The following is a 16041-nucleotide window of genomic DNA, read 5'->3' as shown; positions in this document are numbered from 1 at the left end:
ATACAGTGCCTTGCGAAAGTATTCGGCCCCCTTGAACTTTGCGACCTTTTGCCACATTTCAGGCTTCAAACAAAGATATAAAACTGTATTTTTTTGTGAAGAATCAACAACAAGTGGGACACAATCAAGAAGTGGAACGACATTTATTGATATTTCAAACTTTTTTAACAAATCAAAACTGAAAAATTTGGCGTGCAGAATTATTCAGCCCTTAAGTTAATACTTTGTAGCGCCACCTTTTGCTGCGATTACAGCTGTAAGTCGCTTGGGGTATGTCTCTATCAGTTTTGCACATCGAGAGACTGAATTTTTTTCCCAATCCTCCTTGCAAAACAGCTCGGCTCAGTGAGGTTGGATGGAGAGCATTTTGAACAGCAGTTTTCAGTTCTTTCCACAGATTCTCGATTGGATTCAGGTCTGGACTTTGACTTGGCCATTCTAACACCTGGATATGTTTATTTTTGAACCATTCCATTGTGGATTTTGCTTTATGTTTTGGATCATTGTCTTGTTGGAAGACAAATCTCTGTCCCAGTCTCAGGTATTTTGCAGACTCCATCAGGTTTTCTTCCAGAATGGTCTGTATTTGGCCCATCCATCTTCCCATCAATTTTAACCATCTTCCTGTCCCTGCTGAAGAAAGCAGGCCCAAACCTGATGCTGCCACCCCCATGTTTGACAGTGGGGATGGTGTGGTCAGGTGATGAGCTGTCTTGCTTTTACGCCCAAACATAATGTTTTGCATTGTTGCCAAAAGTCAATTTTGGTTTCATCTGACCAGAACACCTTCTTCCACATGTTTGTGTGTTTCCCAGGTGGCTTGTGGCAAACGTTAAACAACACTTTTTATGGATGTCTTTAAGAAATGTCTTTCTTCTTGCCACTCTTCCATAAAGGCCAGATTTGTGCAATATACGACTGATTGTTGTCCTATGGACAGAGTCTCCCACCTCAGCTGTAGATCTCTGCAGTTCATCCAGAGTGATCATGGGCCTCTTGGCTGCATCTCTGATCAGTCTTCTCCTTGTATGAGCTGAATGTTTAGAGGGGACGGCCAGGTCTTGGTAGATTTGCAGTGGTCTGATACTCCTTCCATTTCAATATTATCAACAGTGCTCCTTGGGATGTTTAAAGCTTGGGAAATCTTTTTGTATCCAAATCCGGCTTTAAACTTCTTCACAACAGTATCTCGGACCTGCCTGGTGTGTTCCTTGTTCTTCATGATGCTCTCTGCACTTTTAACGGACCTCTGAGACTATCAACAGTGCAGGTGCATTTATATGGAGACTTGATTACACACAGGTGGATTGTATTTATCATCATTAGTCATTTAGGTCACCATTGGATCATTCAGAGATCCTCACTGAACTTCTGGAGAGAGTTTGCTGCACTGAAAGTAAAGGGGCTGAATAATTTTGCTATAGTTTTTGATTTGTTAAAAAAGTTTGAAATATCCAATAAATGTCGTTCCACTTCATGATTGTGTCCCACTTGTTGTTGATTCTTCACAAAAAAATACAGTTTTATATCTTTATGTTTGAAGCCTGAAATGTGGCGAAAGGTCGCAAAGTTCAAGGGGGCCGAATACTTTCGCAAGGCACTGTATTTCCCTCAGATTTCACAGATCCATAAATAATTAAAAAACAAACCCGATTTTGATAAACTCACATATCTACTGGGTGAAGTACCACAGTGTGTCATCACAGCAGCGAGATTTTTGACCTGTTGCCACAAGAAAAGGGCAACCAGTGAAGAACAAACACCATTGTAAATACAACACATATTTATGTTTATTAATTTTCCACTTTGTACATTAACTATTTGCACATCGTTACAACACTGTATACAGTGGGGCAAAAAAGTATTTAGTCAACCACCAATTGTACAAGTTCTCCCACGTAAAAATATGAGAGAGGCCTGTAATTTTCACGTGGGAGAACTAGGTACATAGGTACACTTCAACTATTACAGACAAAATGAGAAAAAAATCCAGAAAATCATAATTGTAGGATTTTTCATGAATTTATTTGCAAATTATGGTGGAAAAAATCCCAAAACCACACGGGGGGACCTAGTGAATGACCTGCAGAGAGCTGGGACCAAAGTAACAAAGCCTACCATCAGTAACACACTACGCCGCCAGGGACTCAAATCCTGCTGTGCCAGACGTGTCCCCCTGCTTAAGCCAGTACATGTCCAGGCCCGTCTGAAGTTTGCTAGAGAACATTTGGATGGTCCAGAAGAAGATTGGGAGAATGTAATATGGTCAGATGAAACCAAAATATAACTTTTTGGTAAAAACTCAACTCGTCGTGTTTGAAGGACAAAGAATGCTGAGATGGATCCAAAGAACACCATACCTACTGTGAAGCATGGGGGTGGAAACATCATGCTTTGGGGCTGTTTTTCTGCAAAGGGACCGTGTAAAGGACAGAATGAATGGGGCCATGTATCGTGAGATTTTGAGTGAATACCCGTCTGGTGTTCAACCTTCCCAAGTTCTCTCACGTCACCCCGCTCCTCCGCTCTCTCCACTGGCTTCCAGTTGAAGCTCGCATCCGCTACAAGACCATGGTGCTTGCCTACGGAGCTGTGAGGGGAACGGCACCGCAGTACCTCCAGGCTCTGATCAGGCCGTACACCCAAACAAGGGCACTGCGTTCATCCACCTCTGGCCTGCTCGCCTCCCTACCACTGAGGAAGTACAGTTCCCGCTCAGCCCAGTCAAAACTGTTCGCTGCTCTGGCCCCCCAATGGTGGAACAAACTCCCTCACGACGCCAGCACAGCGGAGTCAATCACCACCTTCCGGAGACACCTGAAACCCCACCTCTTTAAGGAATACCTAGGATAGGATAAAGTAATCCTTCTCACCCCCCCTTAAATGATTTAGATGCACTATTGTAAAGTGGCTGTTCCACTGGATGTCATAAGGTGAATTCACCAATTTGTAAGTCGCTCTGGATAAGAGCGTCTGCCAAATGACTTAAATGTAAATGTAAATGTAATACCTCCTTCCATCAGCAAGGGCATTGAAGATGACACGTGGCTGGATCTTTCAGCATGACAATGATCCCAAACACACCGCCCGGGCAACGAAGGAGTGGCTTCGTAAGAAGCATTTCAAGGTGCTGGAGTGGCCTAGCCAGTCTCCAGATCTCAACCCCATAGACAATCTTTGGAGGGAGTTGAAAGTCCATGTTGCCCAGCAACAGCCCCAAAACATCACTGCTCTAGAGGAGATATGCATGGAGGAATGGGCCAAAATACCAGCAACAGTGTGTGAAAACCTTGTGAAGACTTACAGAAAACGTTTGACCTCTGTCATTGCCAACAAAGGGTATATAATAAAGTATTGAGATAAACTTCTGTAATTGACCAAATACTTATTTTCCACCATAATTTGCAAATAAATTCATTCAAAATCCTACAATGTGATTTTCTGGGGGTTTTTTCTTCTCATTTTGTCTGTCATAGTTGACGTGTACCTATGATGAAAATTACAAGCCTCTCTCATCTTTTTAAGTGGGAGAACTTTCACAATTGGTGGCTGACTAAATACTTTTTTGCCCCACTGTATATATATATAATATGACATTTGAAATGTCTTTATTCTTTTGGAACTTCTTTGAGTGTAATGTTTACTGTTCATTTTAATTGTTTATTTCACTTTTGTATATTATCGACTTCACTTGCTTTGGCAATGTTAACATATATTTCCATGCCAATGAAGCCCCTTGAATTGAAATTGAGTTTAAATTGAAGAGAGACATGAACATGAGCAGGTGAATAGGTTCTGTGAGATATTCTGATCATCTACAGAGTTAGTTGGAGATGTTAGAGGGAGCGATTCATCGTCTGGAATATGATTGGCAGAAACTGTTTCAGAGAGGGAGGGAAGGAGGGAGGGAGGGAGGGAGGGAGGGAGGGAGGGAGGGAGGGAGGGAGGGAGGGGGAGGGAGGGAGGGAGGGAGGGAGGGAGGGAGGGAGGGTATGAAGAGATGGAAGATGAGTAGATGGAGAGATGGAAGATGAGTAGATGGAGAGATGGAAGGTGAGTAGATGAGTAGATGAGTAGATGGAGAGATGGAGAGATGAGTAGATGGAGAGATGGAGAGATGAGTAGATGGAGAGATGGAAGGTGAGTAGATGAGTAGATGAGTAGATGGAGAGATGGAGAGATGAGTAGATGGAGAGATGGAGAGATGAGTAGATGGAGAGATGGAAGATGAGTAGATGAGTAGATGGAAGATGAGCAGATGAGTAGATGGAGAAATGGAGAGATGGGCAGAGGGAGAGATGGGCAGAGGGAGAGATGGAGAGATGAGTAGATGGAGAGATGGGCAGATGGAGAGATGAGGAGATGGAGAGATGAGGAGATGGAGAGATGAGGAGATGGAGAGATGGGGAGATGGAGAGATGGAGAGATGAGGAGATGGAGAGATGGAGAGATGGAGAGATTAAGGGCAGACACAGACTGGGTTGATCAAAGAAAGCAGGCTAACAGAGAGACAGAGACAGGATACACACACACACACAGGAAGTAGCGTATCTCACCGCTCTCTTCCAGCTGGAAGTCGTCTTGGTAACGGTATTTCTCCGGTCCACACGCTACGAAGATGTCCTCGTCACCGAAGAAGTCTTGGAGACATGTCACCTGGAGGAACACACAGAGACTGGAGGGTTAGATGTCAAATACAGACTGGAGGGTTAGAGGTCATATACAGACTGGAGGGTTAGAGGTCATATACAGACTGGAGGGCTAGAGGTCATATACAGACTGGAGGGCTAGAGGTCATATACAGACTGGAGGGTTAGAGGTCATTTACAGACTGGAGGGTGAGAGGTCATATACAGACTGGAGGGTGAGAGGTCATATACAGACTGGGGGGTTAGAGATCATATACAGACTGGGGGGTTAGAGGTCATATACAGACTGGAGGGTTAGAGGTCATATACAGACTGGAGGGTTCGAGGTCATATACAGACTGGAGGGTTAGAGGTCATATACTGTACAGACTGGAGGGTTAGAGGTCATATACGGGCTGGAGGGTTAGAGGTCATATACAGACTGTACATAGATATGATATGACATTTGAAATGTCTTTATTAATTTGGAACTTTTGTATGTGTAATGTTTACTATTCATTTTAATTGTTTATTTCACCTTTGAAACCCCATACATACACACACACACACACACATAGAAGGCTGTGAATTAGCGGTTGCTACGGTGACGCTGCGACCCTTCGTGGGCGGCGGTCGTCACCTCAACACACTGCTACCTCAGAACGACACCCAGATCATCCGAATTAGATCTGGGTGTTCTGGTGTCAATCATTCAGGAAACCCAGTTGAGTTACACAACATCCACCAATATAAAGAGAGAGAGAGAGAGAGAAATGGGGAGAGAGAGATGGGGAGAGAGAGAGAGAGAGAGAAATGGGGGGAGAGAGATGGGGAGAGAGAGAGACAGGTGGAGGGGGAGAGAGATGGGGAGGAAGATAGAGAGAGATGGGGGAGAGAGATGGGGGGGGGAAAAGAGAGAGATGGGGGGAGAGAGATGGGGGGAAGAGAGAGAGATGGGGGAGAGAGATGGGGGAGAGAGAGAGAGAGAGAGAGAGAGAGAGAGAGAGAGAGAGAGAGAGAGATGGGGGAGTGAGAGATGGGGAGGAAGAGAGAGAGATAGAGAGATGGAGAGAGATGGGGGAGTGAGAGATGGGGAGGGAGAGAGATGGGGAGGAAGAGAGAGAGAGAGATGGGGGGAGAGAGATGGGGGAGAGAGAGAGAGAGAGGGAGAGATGGGGGGGAGTGAGAGATGGGGAGGGAGAGAGATGGGGAGGAAGAGAGAGAGAGAGATGGGGGGAGAGAGATGGGGGAGAGAGAGAGAGAGATAGAGAGGGAGAGAGATGGGGGAGAGAGAGAGATGGGGGGAGAGAGATGGGGGAGACAGGATATCTCCCCTTCCATCAGAACTACACATCCACTATGACATCACAGCCTGTTCCTAGGCAACTAGAGCACATCGTCAAAGAAACTGGGTAACTGGTGCCAGCGTGGGTGTAGTGCGAGAGTGCAAGTGTGTGTGTAAGTGTGTAAGTGTGTGTGTGTGTGTGTAAGTGTGTGTAAGTGTGTGAGTGTGTGTGCTAACCACTAAGGAATAGACATATAAAACGTCTCCATCAGAAGCAGGGAGAAGAGGTGTTGGTTGATACTGAAGCAGGGAGAGGAGGTGTTGGTTGATACTGAAGCAGGGAGAGGAGGTGTTGGTTGATACTGAAGCAGGGAGAGGAGGTGTTGGTTGATACTGAAGCAGGGAGAGGAGGTGTTGGATGATATTGAAGCAGGGAGAGGAGGTGTTGGTTGATACTGAAGCGAGGACTGGAGGTGTTGGATGATACTGAAGCACGGAGAGGAGGTGTTGGGTGATACTGAAGCATGGAGAGGAGGTGTTGGTTGATACTGAAGCAGGGAGAGGAGGTGTTGGATGATTCTGAAGCGGAGAGAGGAGGTGTTGGTTGATACTGAAGCAGGGAGAGGAGGTGTTGGATGATATTGTAGCAGGGAGAGGAGGTGTTGGATGATACTGAAGCAGGGAGAGGAGGTTTTGGATGATACTGAAGCGGGGAGAGGAGGTGTTGGTTGATACTGAAGCGGGGACAGGAGGTGTTGGATGATACTGAAGCAGGGAGAGAAGGTTTTGGATGATACTGAAGCGGGAGAGGAGGTGTTGGTTGATACTGAAGCAGGGAGAGGAGGTGTTGGATGATACTGAAGCGGGAGAGGAGGTGTTGGTTGATACTGAAGCAGGGAGAGGAGGTGTTGGATGATTCTGAAGCGGGAGAGGAGGTGTTGGATGATACTGAAGCAGGGAGAGGAGGTGTTGGATAATACTGAAGCAGAGAGAGGAGGTGTTGGTTGATACTGAAGCAGGGAGAGGAGGTGTTGGATGATACTGAAGCAGGAGAGAGGAGGTGTTGGTTGATACTGAAGCAGGAGAGGAGGTGTTGATGATACTGAAGCAGGGAGAGGAGGTGTTGGTTGATACTGAAGCAGGGAGAGGAGGTGTTGGATGATTCTGAAGGGAGAGGAGGTGTTGGTTGATACTGAAGCAGGGAGAGGAGGTGTTGGATGATACTGAAGTCAATAGGAAAGAAAGGGGGAATGATATTCTAACACTCATACCTACTGATCACATCGCAGCATGCACATTATCTCTGTCCCTCCCTTTCACTCCCTTCAGAACAGAACTGATCTGAACAGAACTGAACAGAACTTAATTGTACTGTACTGAGGGAGATCTGTTAGTCTCCTAAGTACAAACAGTCTACAAACAGAAAATGAGAATGAGGGATTGAGATGATGTAACATGTAGACTGGGGTGTAATATGTAGACTGGTTTAATATGTAGACTGGTGTAATATGTAGACTGGTGTAATATGTAGACTGGTGTAATATGTAGACTGGGGTGTAATATGTAGACGGGTGTAATATGTAGACTGGTGTTATATGTATACTGGTGTAATATGTAGACTGGTGTAATATGTAGACTGGTGTAATATGTAGACTGGTGTAATATGTAGACTGGTGTTATATGTATACTGGTGTAATATGTAGACTGGTGTAATATGTAGACCGGTGTAATATGTAGACTGGGGTGTAATATGTAGACTGGTGTAATATGTAGACTGGTATAATATGTATACTGGTGTTATATGTATACTGGTGTAATATGTAGACAGGTGTAATATGTAGACTGGTGTAATATGTAGACTGGTGTTATATGTATACTGGTGTAATATGTAGACAGGTGTAATATGTAGACTTGTGTAATATGTAGACTGGTGTTATATGTATACTGGTGTAATATGTAGACTGGTGTAATATGTAGACTGGTGTATTATGTAGACTGGTGTAATATGTAGACTGGTGTTATATGTATACTGGTGTAATATGTAGACTGGTGTAATATGTAGACTGGTGTTATATGTATACTGGTGTAATATGTATACTGGTGTAATATGTAGACTGGTGTAATATGTAGACTGGTGTAATATGTAGACTGGTGTAATATGTAGACTGGTGTTATATGTATACTGGTGTAATATGTAGACTGGTGTGTAATATGTAGACTGGTGTTATATGTATACTGGTGTAATATGTATACTGGTGTAATATGTAGACTGTGTAATATGACTGGTGTTATATGTATACTGGTGTAATATGTAGACTGGTGTAATATGTAGACCGGTGTAATATGTAGACTGGTGTAATATGTAGACTGGTGTAATATGTAGAATGGTGTAATATGTAGACCGGTGTAATATGTAGACTGGTGTAATATGTAGACTGGTGTTATATGTAGACTGGTGTAATATGTAGACTGGTGTAATATGTAGACTGGGGTGTATTATGTAGACTGGTGTAATATGTAGACAGGTGTAATATGTAGACTGGTGTTATATGTAGACTGGTGTGTAATATGTAGACTGGTGTAATATGTAGACTGGGGTGTAATATGTAGACTGGTGTAATATGTAGACTGGTGTAATATGTAGACTGGTGTAATATGTAGACTGGTGTAATATGTACATTTCACAAGTTACCTCTTCCTTTACACTGAATAGGCAATAGATTTCATGTTGAGCTAGTTTTTTTCCCAAATGCACTACTATTCCCTATATAGTGCACTACTGTTGAGCAGGGCTCTGGTCTGAAGTAATGTACTATATAAGGAATAGGGCTCCATAGGGCTCTGTCCTAAAGTAGTGCTGTCACACCCTGACCATAGTTTGCTTTGTATGTTTCTATGTTTTGATTGGTCAGGGTGTGATCTGAGTGGGCATTCTATGTTGTGTGTCTAGTTTGTCTGTTTCTGTGTTTGGCCTGATATGGTTCTCAATCAGAGGCAGGTGTTAGTCATTGTCTCTGATTGGGAACCATATTTAGGTAGCCTGTTTGGTGTTGGGTTTTGTGGGTGATTGTTCCTGTCTCTGTGTTTGCACCATATAGGGCTGTTTTGTTAGTCTATTCATGTATAGTTTCTTTATTAAAGTACCATGAATAATAACCACGCTGCGTTTTGGTCCGCCTCTCCTTCACCGCAAGAAAACCGTTACAAGTGCACTATATAGGGAATAGGGTGCCATTTGAAACAGATTTATAGTGCATTAGTCCACATTCAACTTCCAGAGTGTTTTTGACAGGCAATGAACTAAAACCCAGGGTTGGGTTATCACTTGTCCCTCTCTTATTTCTGTTTGGTTACTGACCAATTGAGTCTGGATTAGCCTCATTTAAAGGGGGATTTGCGAATTCATCATGGGATTACCCTGAGTTAACGCACTGCTACCTTTAACCTATTCCCTACCACGGTCAGACATACTACCACGGTCACACATAGTGGCCGAGGTTGGTGTCGTTTCTAGAGTTACAACAACCCAGTGGTGTAGTGGATGGTAAACACACATAGTGGCCGAGGTTGGTGTAGTTTCTAGAGTTACAACAACCCAGTGGTGTAGTGGATGGTAAACACACATAGTGGCCGAGGTTGGTGTCGTTTCTAGAGTTACAACAACCCAGTGGTGTAGTGGATGGTAAACACACATAGTGGCCGAGGTTGGTGTCGTTTCTAGAGTTACAACAACCCAGTGGTGTGGTGGATGGTAAACACACATATTGGCCGAGGTTGGTGTCGTTTCTAGAGTTACAACAACCCAGTGGTGTGGTGGATGGTAAACACACATAGTGGCCGAGGTTGGTGTCGTTTCTAGAGTTACAACAACCCAGTGGTGTAGTGGATGGTAAACACACATAGTGGCCGAGGTTGGTGTCGTTTCTAGAGTTACAACAACCCAGTGGTGTAGTGGATGGTAAACACACATAGTGGCCGAGGTTGGTGTCGTTTCTAGAGTTACAACAACCCAGTGGTGTAGTGGATGGTAAACACACATAGTGGCCGAGGTTGGTGTCGTTTCTAGAGTTACAACAACCCAGTGGTGTAGTGGATGGTAAACACACATAGTGGCTGAGGTTGGTGTCGTTTCTAGAGTTACAACAACCCAGTGGTGTAGTGGATGGTAAACACACATAGTGGCCGAGGTTGGTGTCGTTTCTAGAGTTACAACAACCCAGTGGTGTAGTGGATGGTAAACACACATAGTGGCCGAGGTTGGTGTCGTTTCTAGAGTTACAACAACCCAGTGGTGTAGTGGATGGTAAACACACATAGTGGCCGAGGTTGGTGTCGTTTCTAGAGTTACAACAACCCAGTGGTGTAGTGGATGGTAAACACACATAGTGGCCGAGGTTGGTGTCGTTTCTAGAGTTACAACAACCCAGTGGTGTAGTGGATGGTAAACACACATGAAAGCTATCGTGGGAAAAGCATTGAAAGTATAGGACGTGTTACTTTGTTCACAGCGAATAATAGGTGTGTTTACCCACCTATTGTTTTATCACTACAGCCCTGATTTGAACTATTCACCACTATGGCCACGTCTTCAGGGGAGTCTGGGACTGGGTCAGTCTAGATTCAGAAACTAATTCTGCCAGCAATCACTGAAAATCAATCACTAACTTTCCCTCATTCCTCCATCTCTCCCTGACCCCCCCATCTCTCCCTGACCTTCTGCATCTCTCCCTGACCCCCCATCTCTCCCTGAACACCTCCATCTCTCCCTGACCACCTCCATCTCTCCCTGACCACCTCCATCTCTCCCTGACCCCCCATCTCTCCCTGACCACCTCCATCTCTCCCTGACCACCTCCATCTCTCCCTGACCCCCTCCATCTCTCCCTGACCACCTCCATCTCTCCCTGACCCCCATCTCTCCCTGACCACCTCCATCTCTCCCTGACCCCCTCCATCTCTCCTTGTCCCCCTCCCTCCATCTCTCCCTGTCCCCCTCCATCTCTCCCTGACCCTCTCCATCTCTCCCTGACCCCCCCCATCTCTCCCTGACCTTCTCCATCTCTCCCTGACTCCCCATCTCTCCCTGACCACCTCCATCTCCCTGACCACCTCCATCTCTCCCCTGACCACCTCCATCTCTCCCTGACCACCTCCATCTCCCTGACCCCCATCTCTCCCTGACCACCTCCATCTCTCCCTGTCTCCCTCCATCTCTCCCTGACCTTCTCCATCTCTCCCTGACCTTCTCCATCTCTCCCTGACCACCTCCATCTCTCCCTGACCACCTCCATCTCTTCCTGACCACCTCCATCTCTTCCTGACCACCTCCATCTCTCCCTGACCACCTCCATCTCTCCCCGTCCCCTATCCATCACTCCCTGTCCCCCTCCATCTCTCCCTGTCTCCCTCCATCTCTCCCTGTCCCCTCCATCTCTCCCCTGACCTTCTCCATCTCTCCCTGACCCCCCATCTCTCCCCTGTCCTTCATTCTCAATCTCTCTCTCTCGCTCTTTTTTTTTTTTACTGCACTGACTAAGTGGGTTTCCGAGCCTGACCCTCTGTCCCAGCCCATCTGGCAGCCTGTTACCATGCCTACAGGCCCAGTCATTGGCAGCTGGTCTATATATAACCCATAATAGTCTTACCTCCAGTGACTGAGGGTGAATAACATCTAATCTTACAGGCTGCACCTGTATTGGTACCCTATTCCCTGTGCCCGGAGGTCTTTGTGGGCTATACTCGGCCTTGTCTCAGGATGGTAAGTTGGTGGTTGAAGATGTCCCTCTAGTGGTGTGGGGGCTGTGCTTGGCAAAGTGGGTGGGGTTATATCCTTCCTGTTTGGCCCTGTCCGGGGTGTCCTCGGATGGGGCCACAGTGTCTCCTGACCCTCCTGTCTCAGCCTCCAGTATTTATGCTGCAGTGGTTTATGTTTCGGGGGCTAGAGTCAGTTTGTTATATCTGGAGTACTTTTCCTGTCCTATTCGTTGTCCTGTGTGAATTTAAGTATGCCCTCTCTAATTCTCTCTTTCTATCTTTCTTTTCTCTCTCGGAGGACCTGAGCCCTAGGACCATGCCTCAGGACTACCTGACATGATGACTCCTTGCTGTCCCCAGTCCACCTGGCCGTGCTGCTGCTCCAGTTTCAACTGTTCTGCCTGTGATTATTATTATTTATGAACATTCGAACATCTTGGCCATGTTCTGTTATAAACTCCACCCGGCACAGCCAAAAGAGGACTGGTCACCCCACATAGCCTGGTTCCTCTCTCGGTTTCTTCCTAGGTTATGGCCTTTCTAGGGAGTTTTTCCTAGCCACCGTGCTTCTACACCTGTATTGCTTGCTGGTTGGGGTTTTAGGTTGTGTTTCTGTACAGCACTTTGAGATATCAGCTGATGTACGAAGGGCTATATAAATACATTTGATTTGAATTTGATATAGTGCCAGGGCCCATAGGGTTCTGGTCTAAAGTAGTGCACTATATAGGGAATAGGGTGCCATAGGGCTCTGGTCTAAAGTAGTGCACTATATAGGGAATAGGGTGCCATAGGGCTCTGGTCTAAAGTAGTGCACTATATAGGGAATAGGGTGCCATAGGGCTCTGGTCTAAAGTAGTGTACTATGTAGGGAATAGGGTGCCATTTCCTTGTATTAAAGACAGTCTGATCCACAGCAGGCTGATCCTAACCTAATCCATAGCAGGAGATTTCTCAAGGAAAACCTGATCCAGAGGATTTTTCAAAACGCACCACGGAGAGTTAGTTGGGATAACAAGGGGATCTGGATACCTGAATGATTGGCTGGCTGGCTGGCTGGCTGGCTGGTTAGCTGGATGGCTGACTGACTGGCTGGTTAGCTGGTTGGCTGGCTAGCTGGCTGGCTGGATGGCTGACTGAGGTGGGATTGAAAAGCAATGTGTTTCACTTAGTATTCAGTTTCATCTTCGTGCACATTTTGTTACAGGAACGAATGGAAAGAATATTTACATTTTGATTAGATCACATTTTTATCTCAGCTGTGTGTTGGCAGGGTGCCAACCAGATTAACAGAGAACCCTTGGTTTACTAAGGAACTTACAAAAATCATAAGGCAACGAAATGCTATGTGGGCTAAAGCAAGAGGGACTGGTTTGCCTAGTTAAAAAAATATATATATATATTCTATCCCCCAGTGGATAGGCCAAGAACCCCCAGGGGTCATAGTAACCCCGGGAAACAGCGTTCTATTTATGAATATAAAGACACATGAGTCCAAATGATCCTGTAGAATGAGTTCTAAGATATTTTGACAGTTCTACTAGCTAATGTTGTTTGATGTATTCGATTACATAACATTTGAGGAAACATCATTAAAGGTATATAGGTTATAAGGCCTCTATGATTCAATTCATTTAAGGGTCTATAGGTTGTAAGGCCTCTACGATTCAATTCATTTAAGGGTCTATAGGTTGTAAGGCCTCTACGATTCAATTCATTTAAGGGTCTATAGGTTATAAGGCCTCTACGATTCAATTCATTTAAGGGTCTATAGGTTATAAGGAATTTATGATTCAATTCATTTAAGGACTCTATGATTAAATTCATTTAAGGGTCTATAGGTTATAGGGCCTCTGTGACTCAATTCATTTAAGGTTCTATAGGTTATAAGGCCTCTGTGATTCATTTCATTTTGTCAGTTTTACCACCTCATCATAATGTTGTAGAACACTTCAGCTTCTGTTGTGGTCTCTGTGTCTTGTCTGGTCTCTCTCTCCTTCATGTCCTATTATTCTGTTGCTGTCTCTGTGTCTTGTCTGGTCTCTCTCTCCTTCATGTCCTATTATTCTGTTGTTGTCTCTGTGTCTTGTCTGGTCTCTCTTTCCTTCATATCCTATTATTCTGTTGCTGTCTCTGTGTCTTGTCTGGTCTCTCTTTCCTTCATATCCTATTATTCTGTTGCTGTCTCTGTGTCTTGTCTGGTCTCTCTCTCCTTCATATCCTATTATTCTGTTGCTGTCTCTGTATCTTGTCTGGTCTCTCTTTCCTTCATATCCTATTATTCTGTTGTGGTCTCTGTGTCTTGTCTGGTGTCTCTCTCCTTCATATCCTATTATTCTGTTGCTGTCTCTGTATCTTGTCTGGTGTCTCTCTCCTTCATATCCTATTATTCTGTTGCTGTCTCTGTATCTTGTCTGGTGTCTCTCTCCTTCATATCCTATTATTCTGTTGCTGTCTCTGTATCTTGTCTGGTGTCTCTCTCCTTCATATCCTATTATTCTGTTGCTGTCTCTGTATCTTGTCTGGTCTCTCTCTCCTTCATATCCTATTATTCTGTTGCTGTCTCTGTATCTTGTCTGGTCTCTCTTTCCTTCATATCCTATTATTCTGTTGTGGTCTCTGTGTCTTGTCTGGTGTCTCTCTCCTTCATATCCTATTATTCTGTTGCTGTCTATGTCTTGTCTGGTCTCTCTCTCTATCATATCCTATTATTCTGTTGCTGTCTCTGTTGCTGTCTCTGTTGCTGTCTCTGTTGCTGTCTCTGTGTCTTGTCTGGTGTCTCTCTCCTTCATATCCCATTATTCTGTTGCTGTCTCTGTTGCTGTCTCTGTTGCTGTCTCTGTTGCTGTCTCTGTGTCTTGTCTGGTCTCTCTCTCTATCATATCCTATTATTCTGTTGCTGTCTCTGTTGCTGTCTCTGTTGCTGTCTCTGTTGATGTCTCTGTTTCTGTCTCTGTTGCTGTCTCTGTTGCGGTCTCTGTTGCTGTCTCTGTTGCTGTCTCTGTTGCTGTCTCTGTGTCTTGTCTGGTGTCTCTCTCCTTCATATCCTAGTATTCTGTTGCTGTCTCTGTTGCTGTCTCTGTTGCTGTCTCTGTTGCTGTCTCTGTGTCTTGTCTGGTGTCTCTCTCCTTCATATCCTATTATTCTGTTGCTGTCTCTGTTGCTGTCTCTTTTGCTGTCTCTGTTGCTGTCTCTGTTGCTGTCTCTGTTGCTGTCTCTGTTGCTGTCTCTGTTGCTGTCTATGTGTCTTGTCTGGTCTCTCTCTCTCTATCATATCCTATTATTCTGTTGCTGTCTCTGTTGCTGTCTCTGTTGATGTCTCTGTTGCTGTCTCTGTTGCTGTCTCTGTTGCTGTCTCTGTTGCTGTCTCTGTTGCTGTCTCTGTTGCTGTCTCTGTGTCTTGACTCGTGTCTCTCTCCTTCATATCCTATTATTCTGTTGCTGTCTCTGTGTCTTGTCTGGTCTCTCTCTCCTTCATATCCTATTATTCTGTTGCTGTCTCTGTTGCTGTCTCTGTTGCTGTCTCTGTGTCTTGTCTGGTGTGTCTCTCCTTCATAGCCTATTATTCTGTTGCTGTCTCTGTTGCTGTCTCTGTTGCTGTCTCTGTTGCGGTCTCTGTGTCCTGTCTGGTCTCTCTCTCTATCATATCCTATTATTCTGTTGCTGTCTCTGATTCTGTCTCTGTTGCTGTCTCTGTTGCTGTCTCTGTTGCTGTCTCTGTTGCTGTCTCTGTGTCTTGTCTGGTGTGTCTCTCCGTTATTGCTGTCACTGCCCACAATATATATAATATAATAGTCAATATAATATATTAGTCAATATAATATAATAGACAAAATAATCTAATAGTCAATATAATATATTAGTCAATATAATATAATAGACAATATAATATAATAGTCAATATAATATAATAGACAATATAATACTCAATATTAGATAATATAATAGTCAATATAATATAATAGTCAATATAATATAATAGTCAATATAATATAATAGTCAATATAATATAATAGTCAATATAATATAATAGACAATATAATATAATAGTCAAAATAATATAATAGTCAAAATAATACTCAATATTAGATAATATAATAGTCAATATAATATAATAGTCAATATAATATATTAGTCAATATAATATAATAGTCAATATTAGATAATATAATAGTCAATATAATATAATACTCATTATTAGATAATATAATAGTCACTATTAGATAATATAATAGTCAATATTAGATAATATAATAGTCAATATAATACTCAATATTAGATAATATAATACTCAATATTAGATAATATAAAAGTCAATATAATACTCAATATTAGATAATATAATAGTCAATGTAATATAATACTCAATATAAT

The 16041-nt window shown here is 43.8% G+C and overlaps 1 protein-coding gene across 1 annotated transcript in view; it reads right to left on the bottom strand.

The window, feature by feature from the left end:
• The window catches only part of LOC135549436 (serine/threonine-protein kinase DCLK1-like), a 76898-nt gene that overhangs the window by 1043 nt on the left and 59814 nt on the right, over window positions 1-16041 (bottom strand). Inside the window, exon 3 of the mRNA XM_064979405.1 lies at window positions 4557-4656. Coding sequence (XP_064835477.1) covers window positions 4557-4656 — 100 coding nt within the window. The remainder of the gene's footprint in view (window positions 1-4556; window positions 4657-16041) is intronic.

Source organism: Oncorhynchus masou, chromosome 12 (genome assembly GCF_036934945.1).
Source record: "Oncorhynchus masou masou isolate Uvic2021 chromosome 12, UVic_Omas_1.1, whole genome shotgun sequence".
NCBI lineage: Eukaryota > Metazoa > Chordata > Actinopteri > Salmoniformes > Salmonidae > Oncorhynchus > Oncorhynchus masou.
Note: the sequence above shows the minus strand (reverse complement) of the source record. Positions and strands in the feature narration are given on the sequence as shown.